The sequence below is a fragment of the Gopherus flavomarginatus genome, chromosome 3 (genome assembly GCF_025201925.1).
Source record: "Gopherus flavomarginatus isolate rGopFla2 chromosome 3, rGopFla2.mat.asm, whole genome shotgun sequence".
NCBI lineage: Eukaryota > Metazoa > Chordata > Testudines > Testudinidae > Gopherus > Gopherus flavomarginatus.
In genome coordinates, this window is record NC_066619.1 from 141,199,334 (window position 1) to 141,216,524 (window position 17,191).

At 44.5% G+C, this 17,191-nt stretch overlaps 2 protein-coding genes across 16 annotated transcripts in view; one reads left to right on the forward strand and one right to left on the reverse strand.

The window, feature by feature from the left end:
• LOC127048417 (deleted in malignant brain tumors 1 protein-like) overlaps nt 1–8,345 on the forward strand; it is a 151,201-nt gene extending 142,856 nt beyond the window's left edge. For 13 of the 15 annotated variants that reach the window (XM_050948160.1, XM_050948159.1, XM_050948158.1 and 10 more), the window contains 2 exons: nt 1,381–1,695; nt 8,031–8,345. In XM_050948160.1, the coding sequence (XP_050804117.1) occupies nt 1,381–1,695; nt 8,031–8,035 (320 nt within the window). In that variant the 3' untranslated portion in view covers nt 8,036–8,345. The remainder of the gene's footprint in view (nt 1–1,380; nt 1,696–8,030) is intronic. The other 2 variants (XM_050948164.1, XM_050948172.1) reach the window with 1 other exon arrangement.
• The window catches only part of LOC127048439 (zinc finger protein OZF-like), a 273,508-nt gene extending 264,273 nt beyond the window's left edge, over nt 1–9,235 (reverse strand). Inside the window, exon 1 of the mRNA XM_050948263.1 lies at nt 9,218–9,235. The gene's annotated coding sequence lies outside the window, so the exon portion shown is untranslated. The remainder of the gene's footprint in view (nt 1–9,217) is intronic.
• Nucleotides 9,236–17,191: the final 7,956 nt, after the last annotated feature.

Below are 17,191 nucleotides of genomic sequence, written 5' to 3' on the forward strand. Positions count from 1 at the left end.
GTGCTCTGCTGTAGTTGTCCTGCCTGTCCTGTTCTGCTCTTGTCCTGCCCTCTGTTGCAAGAGAGCAATGTTTCTCCATCTCTTTTGGGGAAGCCTTTCGAGTATTTGAAGATTGTTATAATGTACCCTCTAAATCTCCTTTTTTCCAAACTAAACATACCCAGTTCCTTCAGCCTTTGCTCATACAGCTTGTGTTCCATCCCTTTGATCATCTTTGTCACTCACCACTGGATCCTTTCCAGTTTCTCTACATCCTTTGTATACACTGGTGACCAAAACTGTACCTAGTGCTCTGACTGAGGCCCTACCAGCACCAAGTACAGTGTTACTGTCACCTCCCGTGATTCGCATACCATGCCTTTATTAATGCAATTTGAAATTGTATTTGCTTTTTTTGCAACAGCATCACATTGCTGACTCCTGTTGAGGTTGTGACCCACCACAACTCCCAGATCCTACTCAGTGGTGCTGGTGCCAAGCCAGTTATCCACCATTCTGTATTTGTCCCTTTGTTTTTTTCTTCCCAATTGTAGCACCTTACAGTTGTCTTTGCTAAATCTTATTTTGTTATCTATAGCCTAGTTCTCAAATTTATCTAGATCCTTTTGAATTTTAGCTCAATTATCCAAATTGTTGGCAACCCCCACAGTTTTGTGTCATATGCAGAGTTGATCAGTATGCTTTCTATTCCTACATCCAGGTCACAAATTAACGTGTTAAGGAACACTGGGCTCAGAACAGATCCCTGTGCAACCTTACTTGAGACCTCCCTCCAATCCGACATCATTCCATTAAAAAGTTACTCTCTGTTTGCGGTTGTTTAACCAATTGTGTATTCTCTTAATGGTAGTTCAGCCAAACTGGCATTTGTCCATCTTACTTGTCAGAATGTCATGTGAGACTGTGTCAAAAACTTGCTAAAGTCCAGGTATATTGTGTGCACCATATTCCCCTATGCCCAAACAAGTTATACTGTCAAAGGATATCAAACTGGTTTGGCATGATTTCTTTGTAGTAAATCCATACTGGGCTCTAATGATCATCCCTTTATCCTGCAAGTATTCACAAATGGAATGTTTTATACTTTGCTTTAGTGGCTACCCAGGTATGGAGGTCAGGCTAACAGGTCTATAGTTCCCCAAATTTCTTTTGTCCCTCTTTTTAAATGATGGGCACTACATTAGCCCTTCTACAGTCTTCTGGGACCTCTCCTGTCATCTCTGAGTTTGCAGATATTATTACCAGTGGGCTGAGATTTCTTCAGCTAATTCCTTTAGCAGTCGGGGTGAACAACATTGGGTCCCGCTGACTTGAATACATTCAAGTTAGTCAGAAGATCACAGGACTATGATATTAAAAGTTGGATTTTTTTCCCTACAGGAAGCAAACAGATCAGACTGGTGAATGGGGGAGATCCTTGCTCTGGGAGGGTGGAGATTCATTACAATGGCACCTGGGGGACAGTCTGTGATGATTCCTGGGACACATCAGATGCCAATGTTGTTTGCAAAGAATTGGGATGTGGACACGCCATCGATGCACCTGGCTCAGCTTATCATGGGCAAGGATCAGGGCAGATCTGGCTGGATGATGTGAGTTGCTCTGGGAGTGAATCCTATCTTCGGGACTGTTCCTCCAGAGGATGGGGCCAGCATAACTGTGGGCATGGTGAAGATGCTGGAGTTCTCTGCTCAGGTCTGTTCTTTGAAAATTTTATTGAATCTAATTAATAGGGGGGTTATATAAAAGGTGGGTGTTAACTAACAAAAAAGCCACAAAATGAGAAGAACCTGAGTATGACAGTGGAGAGTCTCCTTCCTGATATATATTCCTGTGGAATGATAACCAGACGTTCCAGCTCTGCCAAACCCAAGTGTTCAAAAATCATGAAATAGGCTCCAAAAATCAGAAAATGTCTAAAAATAATGTGATTTTAAATCAGAGAATTACAAGGTTAGAAGGGACCTCAAGGGTCATCTAGTGGAATCCAGCCTCCTTTTGAAAATGTCCAGGAAAAGGGCTTCCACAACCTCCATAGACAGCCATCATATTCCATGGTCCTACTGTTTTTACAGTTAAAAAGTCTTTTTCTGAGATTTAATCTAAATCTGCTCTGCTGTAGTTTGTACCCACTGCCTCTTGTCCTGCCCTCTGTGGCAAGAGAGAACAATTTTTCCCCATCTTTTTTGTGGCAGCCTTTCAAGTATTTGAAGACCACTGTCATGTCCTCCCTTAATCGCCTCTTTTCCAAACTAAACATACCGAGTTTCTGCAGCCTTTGCTCATAAGGCTGCATTCCATCCCTTTGTTCATCTTTGTCTCTCACCTCTGTGCTGTGCAGGGAATTGATGTAATGTTGGGTGCAAAACTAAGAGAGAAGTGGTAGAATGAGAAGATAGCTGTATGTGACACAAGAGAAACACTCTGCTTGTCACATGATTGTTTCTGGCATTTTTTCCATTTGGAATGATAACCAACCGTTCAGCTCCTGAGGGCAGAGTTCAAATCCATTTTTCAGTCGGAAGTGAGTAGTCTGATGTTTTACATCTTAGTCTCCACTGAGTATACCACAAATCTCACTACACAATTCTGCATAAATGGCAATCTCTGCTCAAGAAAGGTGAATAGCTGAAACAGCAGAGGGTTGTATCAGGCAGAGCTCTTTTGAAAATTGGCCCCTTAGTACCGAGCCTAAATGAGCTCTGTTGAAAAATCTGGCCCAGTGTGTTGATTTAATGTTTTACAAATGTACGAACTAATAAGAATAGTAAGCACAGTCCTCTTTTCTCTTATCATGCCCCTTATGAGCCTTTACTATGTGCCAGATTCAGTTTTCTCTAACTGCTCTTTCAGACGCCAATGTAACAGGCATATCCTTCCCTGAATAGTAGGTTCATCTCCCACTGATGTTAGTATGGTGCAGACTGAGTGTAGTTTATTGGCCACGCTTTTTCAGGGAAATGTATTGAAATTAAAACTTTTTTAAATGATGTCAAGTTTAGGATACATGTGATAAACAGAGAACACATTTTTTTGAAGATTTATCTCTATATTTAATTACAAAAAACTATCTGGGGGACAGATTCCTTTTAAATTGTTCCCAGCCATCATTTTCCTCCCGTACCTACCTGAACCTGTCCACACATACTCTGCGAAGTGGGTTTTCTCTTTAGACAGGCCCATTACAGCAATTTAGAGGGGAATTTTCACAGGTCTTCCTTTGGATACTCTATTGAAGATTTAAGCACCCACTTTTGGGAACTCAGGCCTGATCTACACATAAAATTTAGATCAATATAGCTCCATGACTCAAGGGTGTGAAAAATTCACATCCCCTGAGCACTGTAGCTATGATGACCTGGTGTAGACAAACTAGGTCTACAGAAGAATGCCTCCATTGAGCTAGCTACCACTGCTTGGGGAGGTAGAGTACCTACAGCAATGGAAAAAAAACATTCACTGTGGTGTCTACATTAGGGTGCTACAATGACATAGTTATAGCATCCACAATGATGTTTTCACAGCAGAATTGAAGTGGTGTTTGGTCTTTGCAAGCCTACTCTTATCATTGGCATCCAGTTTGTCTAGACTTGACAGGTTGCCCAACCACTGAATTTTCAAAACCTCACTACACAGTGGTGCTGTATTCTCCTGGCTCTGATGTTCTCCATCTTTCTAAGTGTCACAGTTTGTGTACAAACTGCCCTTATCTGTTTTGCAAAATTTTCAAAAGCTTGGGCAGGATCTTGTTAGAAGGATAAATGTGCTGCCTCTCTTTCCTCTGCCTCTTTTCCCAAAATGTCTCTTAATGTAGAACCCAAACATGGTGAGGTTTTTTACAACAATTCTACTTGGTGCTGTCCTCCCAGTGCACAATGTGCCAGTAGCCCCCACCCATGCAGCCACCTCCTCCTCCTCTACTCTTAAACCTCTGGTCAATGTATGATATTCATTTTTTTGCTTTTAAGTGCTCGAGTTTTATACATGATGTAGTGCAGTAAGTTTTGTCACTCAGGAAATCTAACTAGCATTTATTGGGTTGTTCATAAACCTAACGGATCGAAACTTGTCATGGGCCCAGTTAGAAGAATAAAGAGGGTATAACATCTTATCCATACTGTAGGGTGCACAGCCTTGTTATACAAGTGCATCTAAATATAGAATGAATACAATGATTAGAAGGATTGATTATCCTTCATGTGGGAACGAACGATACGGCTAGTTACTCGCTGGACTGTATCAAGGAGGACTATTTCAGACTGGGGAAGAGGCTTAAAGACATCGAGGCTCAGGTGATCTTCAGTGGGATTCTGCCGGTTCCTAGAGCGGGGCGACGAAGGAGGGACAAGATTATGGCGATCAACAGATGGCTCAGGGAGTGGTGTTATAAGGAGGGCTTTGGGATGTACGGTCACTGGGACGCGTTTACGGATAGACAACTGTTTGCTCAGGATGGACTTCATCTCAGCAAGGAGGGAAATAGGATTCTAGGATGGAGGCTCGCCGACCTCATCAAGAGGGCTTTAAACTAGAAAGTTGGGGGAGATGGTTGGGAAATGTTCGGGAGATCTCCACGCCAGAACATAACCTGGAGAGGGAAGTAAACAAAGTGAGCGGGGATACCCTTGCGGCCCCAAGATTTGATCCAAGGAGGAATAGTGGAGTAGAAACCAGAGTAACGGGTGATGCTGGTGGCAGACAGTTTGTGCACGATGGGGGAGAGAATGTCACTGACGCCAAACGCCGAAAATTAAAAGGTTTGTACACTAACGCGAGGAGCCTAGGTAACAAGATGGAGGAACTGGAGTTACTCGTGCAGGAAGTGAAGCCGGATATTATAGGGATCACCGAAACCTGGTGGAATAGTACTCATGACTGGAGCACGGGTATTGAAGGCTATGTGCTGTTCAGAAAAGACAGGAAGAAAGGCAAAGGTGGGGGAGTAGCCTTGTACATCAATGATGAAATTAAATGTAGCGAAATAAGATGCGATGGAATGGATAAGACGGAGTCCGTCTGGGCAAAAATCACGCTGGGTAAAAAAGCAACTAGAGCTTCCCCTGAGATAGTGCTTGGGGTGTGCTACAGACCGCCGGGATCGGATTGGGATATGGATAGAGACCTCTTTAATGTCTTTAATGAAGTAAACACAAAGGGGAAATGTGTGATTATGGGGGACTTCAACTTCCCGGATATAGACTGGAGGACGAGTACTTGCACGAATAATAGGGGTCAGATTTTTCTGGATGTGATAGCGGATGGATTTCTTCATCAAGTAGTTGAAGCACCTACAAGAGGGGATGCCATTTTAGACTTGGTGTTGGTGAGCAGTGAGGACCTTGTAGAAGAAATGGTGGTAGGGGACAACCTTGGTTCGAGTGATCATGAGCTGATTCAGTTCAAACTAGATGGAAGGATAAACAAATGTAGATCTGCGATTAGGGTTTTTGACTTCTCGAGGGCTAATTTTAAAGAGTTAAGGAAATTAGTTAGGGAAGTGGATTGGACGGAGGAATTAGTGGATTTAAATGTGGAGGAGGCCTGGAATTACTTTAAGTCGCAGCTGCGGAGACTGTCGGAAGCCTGCATCCCGAGAAAGGGGAAAAGAACCATGGGCAGGAGTTGCAGGCCAAACTGGATGAGCAAGCAACTCAGAGAGGGGATTAGACAAAAGCGGAAAGCTTACAGGGAGTGGAAGGAAGGCAGGATCAGTAAAGAAAGCTACCTTGCTGAGGTCAGAACATGTAGGGATAAAGTGAGGAAGGCTAAAAGCCGCATTGAACTGGAACTTGCAAAGGGAATCAAAACCAATAGTAAAAGGTTCTACAGCCACATAAATAAGAAGAAAACAAAGAAAGAAGAAGTGGGGCCGCTATACACTGAGGATGGAATGGAGGTTAAGGATAACCTAGGCATGGCCCAACATCTAAACAAGTACTTTGCCTCGGTTTTTAATAAGACTAGTGAGGAACCTTGCGATGATGGAGGGATGATAAACGGGAATGTGGATATGGAAGTGGATATTACTGCAACTGAGGTAGAGGCCGTACTTGAACAGCTCGATGGGTCGAAGTCGGAGGGCCCGGACAATCTCCACCCCAGGATATTAAAGGAACTGGCGCGTGAAATTGCGAGCCCGTTAGCGAGAATTTTTAAGCGATCGATAATCTCGGGTGTTGTGCCGTATGACTGGAGGATTGCTAATGTAGTTCCTATTTTTAAGAAAGGGAGAAAGAGTGATCCGGGTAATTATAGGCCTGTTAGCTTGACGTCTGTAGTATGTAAGGTCTTGGAAAAAATTTTAAGAGAGAAAGTAGTTAAGGACATAGAGGTCAATGGTAATTGTGACGAATTGCAACACGGATTTACTAAAGGTAGATCGTGCCAAACCAATCTGATCTCCTTCTTTGAGAAGGTGACGGATTACTTAGATAAAGGAAATGCGGTAGATATAATTTACCTAGATTTCAGTAAGGCGTTCGACACGGTTCCGCACGGGGAGCTGTTAGTTAAATTGGAAAAGCTGGGAGTGAATATGAAAGTTGTAAGGTGGATAAGGAACTGGTTAAAGGGGAGACTCCAGAGGGTCGTATTGAAAGGTGAACTGTCGGACTGGAAGGAGGTCACCAGTGGAGTCCCTCAAGGATCGGTTTTGGGACCGATCTTATTTAACCTTTTTATTACTGACCTTGGCACAAAGAGCGGGAATGTGCTAATAAAGTTCGCGGATGACACGAAGCTGGGGGGTATTGCTAACACGGAGAAGGACAGGGATGCTATTCAAGAAGATCTGAACCACCTTGTAAACTGGAGTAATAGAAATAGGATGAAATACAATAGTGAAAAGTGCAAGGTCATGCATTTAGGAACTAATAATAAGAATTTTGGATATACGTTGGGGGCGCATCAGTTGGAAGCGACGGAGGAAGAGAAGGACCTTGGGGTACTGGTTGATAGCAGGATGACTATGAGTCGCCAATGTGATACGGCTGTTAAAAAAGCAAATGCGATTTTGGGATGCATCAGGCGGGGTATTTCCTGCAAGGATAAGGAGGTGTTAGTACCGTTGTATACGGCGTTGGTGAGACCCCATCTGGAATACTGTGTGCAGTTCTGGTGTCCCATGTTCAAGAAGGATGAATTCAAACTGGAACAGGTTCAGAGACGGGCTACGAGGATGATCCGAGGAATGGAAAAACTGCCTTATGAAAGGAGACTCAAAGAGCTTGGCTTGTTTAGCCTGGCCAAAAGAAGGCTGAGGGGGGATATGCTCGCCCTATATAAATATATCAAGGGGGTTAACGTTAGGGAGGGAGAGGAATTATTTAAGTTTAGTACTAATGTAACCACGAGGACGAATGGGTATAAACTGGATATTAGGAAGTTTAGGCTTGAAATTAGACGAAGGTTTCTGACCATTAGGGGAGTGAAGTTCTGGAATAGCCTTCCGAGGGAAGTAGTAGGGGCAAAAGACTTTCCTGGCTTTAAGACAAAGCTTGATAAGTATATGGAGGGGATGTTATGATAGGATCGTTAATTTGGGCAATTGATCTTGAATTACCACCAGACAGGTCTGCTCAGTGGTCTGCGGGGAGATGTTGCATGCAATGGGTACTGAGTTGCTGCGGAGAACTCCTTCTTGGGTGCTGGCTGGTGACTCTTGCCCACATGCTCAGGGTTTAGCTGATCGCCATATTTGGGGTCGGGAAGGAATTTTCCTCCAGGGCGGATTGGCAGGTGCCCTGGAGGTTTTTCGCCTTCCCCTGCAGCGTGGGGCACGGGTCGCTTGCTGGTGGTGTCTCTGCAGCTTGAGGTCTTCAAACCATTTTTGAGGATTTCAAAAACTCGGTCCTGGGATAGGGGTTGTATAAAATTGCATGGGTGGGGTTCTGTGGCCTGCCTTGTGCAGGAGGTCAGACTAGATGATCAGATTGGTCCCTTCTGACCTATGAGTCTATGAGTCTATGAGAATATTTTATATATTTATAATATAATACACACATTGAATATATTTAATCTAATATTTTCAGGTTAGAATCTGCATTCACTAAGAAGTGAAAACGGCTCTGGGCTGGTGAAAGACAAGTCTCATGACCCAGACTATGAAGAATCTGAACAATACATCCTTGGATCATCAATATAAGAATAATTGAGTTTAGATAAAATACAACATGAAGCAGCAAACTCTATATGATCTGCTTATTTCTCTGAGAAAAGCTCAGCTGTGACACACTGATATAATACTGTTCAGAGAGGCTTCTAAACTTGCAGGAAATACAAGCACATTTAGGAACACGTTGCCAAATTTCCTCTGTATAATTTTCCATTGGTCAAACTGTGTAGACTTTTCCTGCTTTTTTTTAATTCATGTAATTTTTTTAGCTTGAATTTCTTCTTTTTTCTTATTAAAATCTCTTTTAAAGTCATACCAAGATTTGATGCTTCTGTCTTGATATGAATTGTGCAGCTTCCCAGCTACAAGACATTAAACAAAATTACAGAGCAAGTGTCACCTCTGTGAGGAGAGGTGAAGGGACACCAATAACTTGCAGCAGCACCCTCCACCCCAGCACCTCAACCCTAATCACAGCTTAGTGCAGAGGGGAAGTCCTAGGGTGCAAGGAGGATGAAGCTTGGCTGTTGTCGGAGGTGGCAGAAGACAGAACAAGGAGCAATGGTCTCAAGTAGCAGGGGGGAGGTTTAGGTTGGATATTAGGAAACACTATTTCGCTAGGAGAGTGGTGAAATACTGGAATGGGTTACCTAGGGAGGTGGTGAAATCTCCTTCTTTAGAGGTTTTTAAGGAGAGGCTTGACAAAGCCCTGGCTGGGATGATTTAGTTGGGGATTGGTCCTGCTTTGAGCACGGTGTTGGACTAGATGACCTCCTGAGGTTCCTTCCAACTCTGATATTCTGTGATTCTACGATTCTATAAGAACATAAGAACATAAGAACGGCCGTACCGGGTCAGACCAAAGGTCCATCTAGCCCAGTATCTGTCTACCGACAGTGGCCAATGCCAGGTGCCCCAGAGGGAGTGAAGCTAACAGGCAATGATCAAGTGATCTCTCTCCTGCCATCCATCTCCATCCTCTGATGAACAGAAGCTAGGGACACCATTCCTTACCCATCCTGGCTAATAGCCATTTATGGACTTAACCACCAAGAATTTATCCAGTTCCCTATTAAACATTGTTATAGTCCCAGCCTTCACAACCTCCTCAGGTAAGGAGTTCCACAAGTTGACTGTGCACTGTGTGAAGAAGAACTTCCTTTTATTTGTTTTAAACCTGCTACCTATTAATTTCATTTGGTGACTCCTAATTCTTGTATTATGGGAATAAGTAAATAACTTTTCCTTATCCACTTTCTCCACATCACTCATGATTTTATATACCTCTATCATATACCCCCTTAGTCTCCTCTTTTCCAAGCTGAAGAGGCCTAGCCTCTTTAATCTTTCCTCGTATGAGACCCTCACCAAACCCCTAATCATTTTAGTTGCCCTTTTCTAGTGCTAGAATATCTTTTTTGAGATGAGGAGACCACAGCTGTACACAGTATTCGAGATGTGGGCGTACCATGGATTTATATAAGGGCAATAAGATATTCTCTGTCTTAGTCTCTATCCCCTTTTTAATGATTCCTAACATCCTGTTTGCTTTTTTGACCACCTCTGCGCACTGCGTGGATATCTTCAGAGAACTGTCCACGATGCCAAGATCTTTTTCCTGACTCGTTGTAGCTAAATTAGCCCACATCATATTGAATGTATAGTTGGGGTTATTTTTTCCAATGTGCAATACTTTACATTTATCCACATTAAATTTCATTTGCCATTTTGTTGCCCAATCATTTAGTTTTGTGAGACCTTTTTGAAGTTCTTCACAATCTGCTTTGATCTTAACTATCTTGAGTAGTTTAGTATCATCTGCAAACTTTGCCACCTCACTATTTACCCCTTTCTCCAGATCATTTATGAATAAATTGAATAGGATTGGTCCTAAGACTGACCCCTGGGAAACACCACTAGTTACCCCTCTCCATTCTGAGAATTTACCATTTATTTCTACCTTTTGTTCCCTGTCTTTTAACCAGTTCTCAATCCATGAAAGGACCTTCCCTTTTATCCCATGACAGCTTAATTTATGTAAGAGCCTTTGGTGAGTGACCTTGTCAAAAGCTTTCTGGAAATCTAAGTACACCATGTCCACTGGATCCCCCTTGTCCACATGTTTGTTGACCCCTTCAAATAACTCTAATAGATTAGTAAGACATGATTTCCCTCTATAGAAACCATATTGACTATTGCTCAACAGTTTATGTTTTTCTATGTGTCTGACAATTTTATTCTTAACTATTGTTTCGACTAATTTGCCCGGTACCGACGTTAGACTTACCGGTCTGTAATTGCCGGGATCGCCTCTAGAGCCCTTTTTAAATATTGGTGTTACATTAGCTAACTTCCAGTCATTGGGTACCGAAGCCGATTTAAAGGACAGGTTACAAACCTTAGTTAATAGTTCTGCAACTTCACATTTGAGTTCTTTCAGAACTCTTGGGTGAATGCCATCTGGTCCCGATGACTTGTTACTGTTAAGTTTATCAATTAATTCCAAAACCTCCTCTAGTGACACTTCAATCTGTGACAGTTCCTCGAATTCTTCACCTACAAAAGCCGGCTCAGGTTTGGGAATCTCCCTAACATCCTCAGCCGTGAAGACTGAAGCAAAGAATCCATTTAGTTTCTCCGCAATGACTTTATCGTCTTTAAGCGCTCCTTTTGTATTTTGATCGTCAAGGGACCCCACTGGTTGTTTAGCAGGCTTCCTGCTGCTGATGTACTTAAAAAACATTTTGTTATTACCTTTGGAGTTTTTGGCTAGCCATTCTTCAAACTCCTCTTTGGCTTTTCTTATTACACTCTTGCACTTAAGCTGGCAGTGTTTGTGTTCCTTTCTATTTGCCTTGCTAGGATTTGACTTCCACTTTTTAAAGGAAGTCTTTTTATCTCTCACTGCTTCTTTTACATGGTTGTTGAACCACTGTGGCTCTTTTTTAGTCCTTTTACTGTGTTTCTTAATTTGGGGTATACATTGAAGTTGGGCCTCTATTATAGTGTCTTTAAAAAGGGCCTACGCTACAAAATTTGGTGTGTCTACGCTACAAAATTAGGTCAAATTTATAAAAGTCAATTTTTTAGAAATCGATTTTATACAGTCAATTGTGTGTGTCTCCACTTAAGACGATTAAGACGATTAACTCAGAGGAGTGCATCCACAGTAGCATCAACTTCCAGAGCATTGCACCATGGGTAGCTATCCCACAGTTCCCACAGTCTCCACTGCCCATTGGAATTCTGGGTTGAGAGCCCAATGCCTGATGGGTTAAAAACATTGTTGCTTGTGGTTCTGGGTACATGTCGTCACCCCCCACCCCCCTCCATGAAAGCAACAGCAAACAATCATTTCTCACCTTTTTTCAGGTTACCCATGCAGATGCCATACCATGGCAAGCATGGAGCCCACTCAGCTCACCGTCACCGTATGTCTCCTGGGTACTGGCAGACATGGTACTGCATTGCTACACAGCAGCAGCTCATTGCCTTTTGGCAGCAGATGGTGCATTACGACTGGTAGCCATCGTCGTCGTGTCCTGGGTGCTCTTTTAGCCGATCTCAGTGAAGTTGGTCAGGGGCATCTGAGCAGACATGGGTGCTGCTGGCAGACCTTGGTGAGGTCAGTCAGGGGCGCCTGGACATAAACTGGAGTGACTCCAGGTCATTCTCTTTTTAAATTTCCTCTCCTGGAGATTCAGTCCTGCCTGCAGTCATACTGCACCCTCTTCTGGCAAGCAGCCAGGTGATGACAATGGCTAGCAGTTGTATTGCACCATCTGCTGCCAGCCTAAGAAGTATAAGAGACATGGAGTGGATCAAAACAAGAAAGAGACCAGATTTGTTTTGTATTTATTTGTATTCATTTGTTCCCCGCTCCCTCCCTCCGTGAAATCAACGGCCGACAATCGTTTCAGTGAGGTTTGCACTCACCTGCAGATCGCCATGCTGGCCAAACAGGAAATGAGATTCAAAAGTTCCCGGGCTTTTTCCTGTCTTCCTGGCCACTGCATCTGAGCTGTGAGCACTGTCCAGAGCGGTCACAATGGAACACTCTGGGATAGCTCCTGGAGGCCAATACTGTTGAATGCGACCACTTTACCCCAAATTCGACCCAGCGATGTCGCAGTCAGTGCTAATCCCCTCATTGGGGAGGAGTACAGAAATTGATTTTAAGAGTCCTTTAAGTCGAAAAAAACAACTTAGTTGTGTGGACAGGTGCAGAATTAAATCGATGTAACGCTGCTAAATTCGACCTAAACTCGTAGTGTAGACCAGGGCTACGCTTCCGTGATTCTAAGACTGGATAGCACGCCTGCCTCACACTCCTTTGGAAGCAATGGCTTCTGTCTGGGCTGGACCCAGCTTCCTGCTCTTGGCATTGCTACCCAACATATAGGGTCACAGTTCCACATAACCCTGCACATTATGTTACATCACCCAGACTAGGAAGCTGGCTCAGCCCCACAGAACAGGAGCCAACTCTTCTAAGTGAGTATGGGACAGGCATGCTACCAGCCCCCTGTGAAAATTCATGTTGTACACCTCCCTTTGTCAATTGCATAATATGTATGAAAAGCCATCCCAACACACACATATACTCATAATGGCCAGTGGGGGTGCAGCTACCTCCTCTGTCCCTCCTATTAGCCCCGCTACTGCACACACCCCTTAGAAGAGACCTGGCTTCTGTCTGAGAAAGTGGAGACTGACAATTTCTTATGAACCAAGGAAGTTGCTGCAGGGGAGGGGTACAGATGGGTGACAAAGACAGGCTGCGGTGGTGAGGGGTTTGATCATTAGAAGTATTGACATTTGAGTGACTGGCAATAGGACTTCTTGGCACCGAAGATGATGTAGAGGGATATACTGCATCTCAATCAACAAGTGACCTGATACGCTAATGTAGCGTGCCTTCTAATATAGAATCGATTTTGCAACATAAACAATGTTTTTAACATAGGATTTTTAATGTAATTTTATGTCTAAGGTAAATTATTTCACCTTCTACAGGAAGTGGTGTTAGTGACAGTACATGGTGCTCTTTTAGCTGTTGGTACTGACCCCAATGCCCTCCTTCAGAGGAAATGCAAACCAGAGGTCCTGACCAGAGTTGGGTGAATAACTGATTTTTCAATGCCCTGGCCATTCGGGAAAAAAAAATCATTTCAAGTAGTCCTGAAATGTCTGAGCTTTTTATATTAACCTATTTTTTTAAAGTTATGAAAATGAAGTAAAATTTGAAACAAAAATTAGTTTCAAATGGAAAAATCAGAACATTTAATATAGAAAAAAAATAAAAGTTTTTTTTTTTAGTTTTAGTTTTTACCAAAACAATTCAACAAATCCAGCACAAATTTACAGAAAGGTTTTTTGCAACTCTAATTTGTATTTTTTGGTGAAAAATGTTCTGGCTGAAAAATTTCACCTAAATCTAATTGTAAGCATTTGGGATGATTAAAAATACCCTGGAACTGACAAGGGTCCTGGTTTAATTCCAGTTTGGATAATTACCTTCTTCCTAAAGCTGTCACATTAATGGGAGCTGGTATTCTTCTATGCTTCTTGTAGTGTAAAGCTGGTTTGTAGGGATACTGAAACCATTCTGCAATTCTCCAGAACTGGCTGCATGTCGGAAGTGAACAAGGTTTCTATCTAGTTTGTATATTCTGTAAAGCACGTTCAAACCCGCAAAGGGGAACTCTATAACTCACTAAATAATCAGCATTTCTTAATAGTCAATGATCCAGTAACCCTAACCTCATCCCTTCCCAGCCCTAGACCCCACTGCATGGGGATACAGAAGAAACGTCTGTGGAACTGGGCTTTGAAGATCCAGAGACATTGTCTCCAGCTTTTAAAAGCCAAGACCCAAACATTCCCCTCAGTTCATGATATAAAGATTAAACCACTGAGAGTGCAGATTACAGGTGCAGAAACCACAGCAGAGATGCAGACTCACCTTGAGAAACGCCCAAGCAAGGAAGAAAGTGGTTTCTCTCCCACTTATTTCCTCTTATTTCTACTTTTTCAATATTAGTGGCAAAATGCAAAGAAATAGCATCTAATAAAAAAATTAATAGCAACTGGAACCCAAGCGCTTATGGCCCTATTCTACCACTACAGGATACAAATAGCTCCCAATCCCATTAAGTTAATATGCATATCTGTATGTTGTCTCTGTTCTCTTATTCATGTAACTGTTCTGCCAGGTGCGGTTCACAAAAATAGGGACAGATTTAGTTTTCTGGGAGTTTCCTTAAAGACTTAACTAATGCTGCCTTGATCCTCACCCAGAAAACTACTATATACAGCACCCTGGATGCCCTGGTGGGCAACTCTTTACCTTTTATTTGGGCATAAACTTCCATGGGTTAAAAAAAACCCCACTTCTTTAGATGCATCTGAAGAAGTGGGTTTTTTACCTATGAAAGTTTATGCCCAAAATAAATCTGTTAGTCTTTAAGGTGCCACCAGACTCCTTGTTGGTTTTGTGGGTACAGACTAACACAGATACCCCTCTGATACTCTTTACCATTTGCATACACTAAGGGCTTGTCTACACTGGCAAGTTTTGTCACCAAAAACTGCCTTCTGGTGACAAAACAGTGAAAGCGTACACACTGCAATGGGACTTTTCTTGTGAAAAACGCCCAGTTTTGGCAACAAAAAACTTTTACCCCATAAGAGACTTTTGTCTTTTCCCCTCCCTTTATTGTTGACAAACATCCAGTGTAGACACCATACCTGTTTTTTTCACTTTTATTGGCATCCAGGAAGTGTCCCACAATCCCCATTCTGCTGCTCTGGTCAGCAGTTTGAACTCCACTGCTCTGCAGCCAGGTAAACAACAATCCTCCCCTCCCCGTTGCAAGCCCCGGGAATTTTAAATCCCATTTCCTGTTTGCTGGCTCAACATGGAGAGGTGTTCTGGTGCCCTGGAGTCTTCCTAGGTGAACATGGCTGGCGATCACACCAAACGGGCTCCAGCTTGGACTGCCGCGGAGCTGTTGGATCTGATCAGTATATGGGGAGAGGAGTCTGTTCAGTCGCAGCTGTAAGTGACCCGTAGGAATCAGGACACATATGGGCACATTTCTCAAGGCTTATGTGAAAAGGGCCTCTGATCGGGACATGCAGCAGTGCAGAGCGAAGATAAAGGAGCTGAGGCAGGCGTACCATAAGGCAAGGGAGGCAAACCATCACTCCGGTGGTGCACCTAAGACCCACTGTTTTTATAAGGAGCTGATCCTCAGTGGTGACCCCACTTCTATCGCCGATAGCCCTGTGGATACTTTGGAGACAGCAGAAAGAGGAGCTAACTGGGAGGCTGACATATTGGTGAAGAAGTTGAGCTAGAAGAGGATGTGGAGCTTACAGCAGGCTTGCCCGCTGGGGCAGGCAGCCAGGCACTGTTCTCCCCACCTGAAGTTCATAGCAAGCAGGAAGCAGGAGAGGAGATGCAGGGTAAGTTGCTGAGGCTTGTGTAGGGAATCGAAAAGTGGGAGGCGGGTTGTGTTTCTGTGAGCTGCACATTGCCCAGTGTAGCTAATCGGCATGGCCAAGCAGGGTGTTGATGGACATCGAGATCTCCATGGAATTATCCATAGAGATGCTCTGGAAAGTTTCCAAGAGGTACAGGTCCTACCTCTCTTAACTGCTACTCCCTGGTTTGGCAATATCCATTGTCCAGCACAGGTGGAGCATGACTGCACTCCCGCCCAGGGGCTCCAATGCTGCCCCATGTCTCCGCTGCTAGCATCTCTGCAGCCACCCGGGGTCCTGGCTGCCGTGCCAGATCTCCATCAGCCACCTCTGCAGCAGCTCATGGTTCAGCTGCCGGCCCCTTCTGCAGCCGCCAGGTTCCCGGCCACCAGTCTCCACTCCTGGCCCTGACCCAGGGCTCCATAGCCTCCCCAAGCTGTGGTCCCAGACCCCCAGCCTTGCCCCCCTGTCCATGCTCCTCACTGCCCCAGGCTGAGACTACAGCTGGGGGGCAGCTGCGGAGCCCTGGGTCAGGGCCAGGAGCGGAGACCGGCAGTCGGGAACCTTCCGGCTGCAGAGGGGCTGGCGGCTGAACCATGGGTGGCTGCAGAGGGGGCTGACAGGGACCTGGGGCCGGCAGGGCCATGGGTGGCTGCTACCTGGGGTGAGTGGCTGGGACCCCAGGCATTTTCAGACGCGCGGGAAGGTGTTGACCTCCCCTGGTCCGACACTGGTCAGGTCTCAAGGATGCCAGACCAGGGAGGTACGACCTGTACTTGTTAATCCTCTGCTACAGGTTCCATGGCAGTGCTGACTTGTTATTTTCCCCGTTTTAGGAAACTGTCCCCTGCCATTCAGCAATCACTGAAGCAGGGACCAAAGCGGCAGATAGATGAGCTGCATATAGACCAGGGTGAAAGCCACAGGCATGCAATAGTTGTGCCCTGGTTTTCCTGCTTATCCGCAGCAGTGAGATGTCTGCTAGAAGGGTGCCCACCTGCGGGAAATTGAATGATAATTTTAGAATGATTTCCCTGCAAAGCTGCAAGCCATGATTGTTTGTCTGTCGCCCTGACCGTTCATCCCGGGAGGTATGCTGCCTGCCAGGGGCCCGTATCCGAGATGTTACAGAGACATTGTCGAGGATTATCCGGCCTTCTGACTACTACCCCATGCTACTCATCCATGTGGGCACAAATGATACTGCGAGGTGTGACACTGAGCAGATCAAGAGTGACTACAGGGCTCTGGGAATACGGGTTAAGGAGTTTGGAGCGCAGGTGGTATTCTCTTCGATTCTTCCTGTTGAAGGTAGGGGTCCGGGCAGAGACAGATGCATCGTGGAGGTGAATGCCTGGCTGCGAAGATGGTGTCGCCAGGAGGGCTTTGGCTTCCTCGACCACGGGATGCTATTCGAGGAAGGACTGCTAGGAACAGATGGCGTTCACCTTTCAAAGAGGGGAAAGGCCTTATTTGCGCACAGACTGGCTAACCTAGTAAGGAGGGCTTTAAACTAGGTTCGACGGGGACAGGTGAGCAAAGCCCACAGGTAAGTGGGGAACAAGACCTGGGAGATGGGTTGGAAACAGG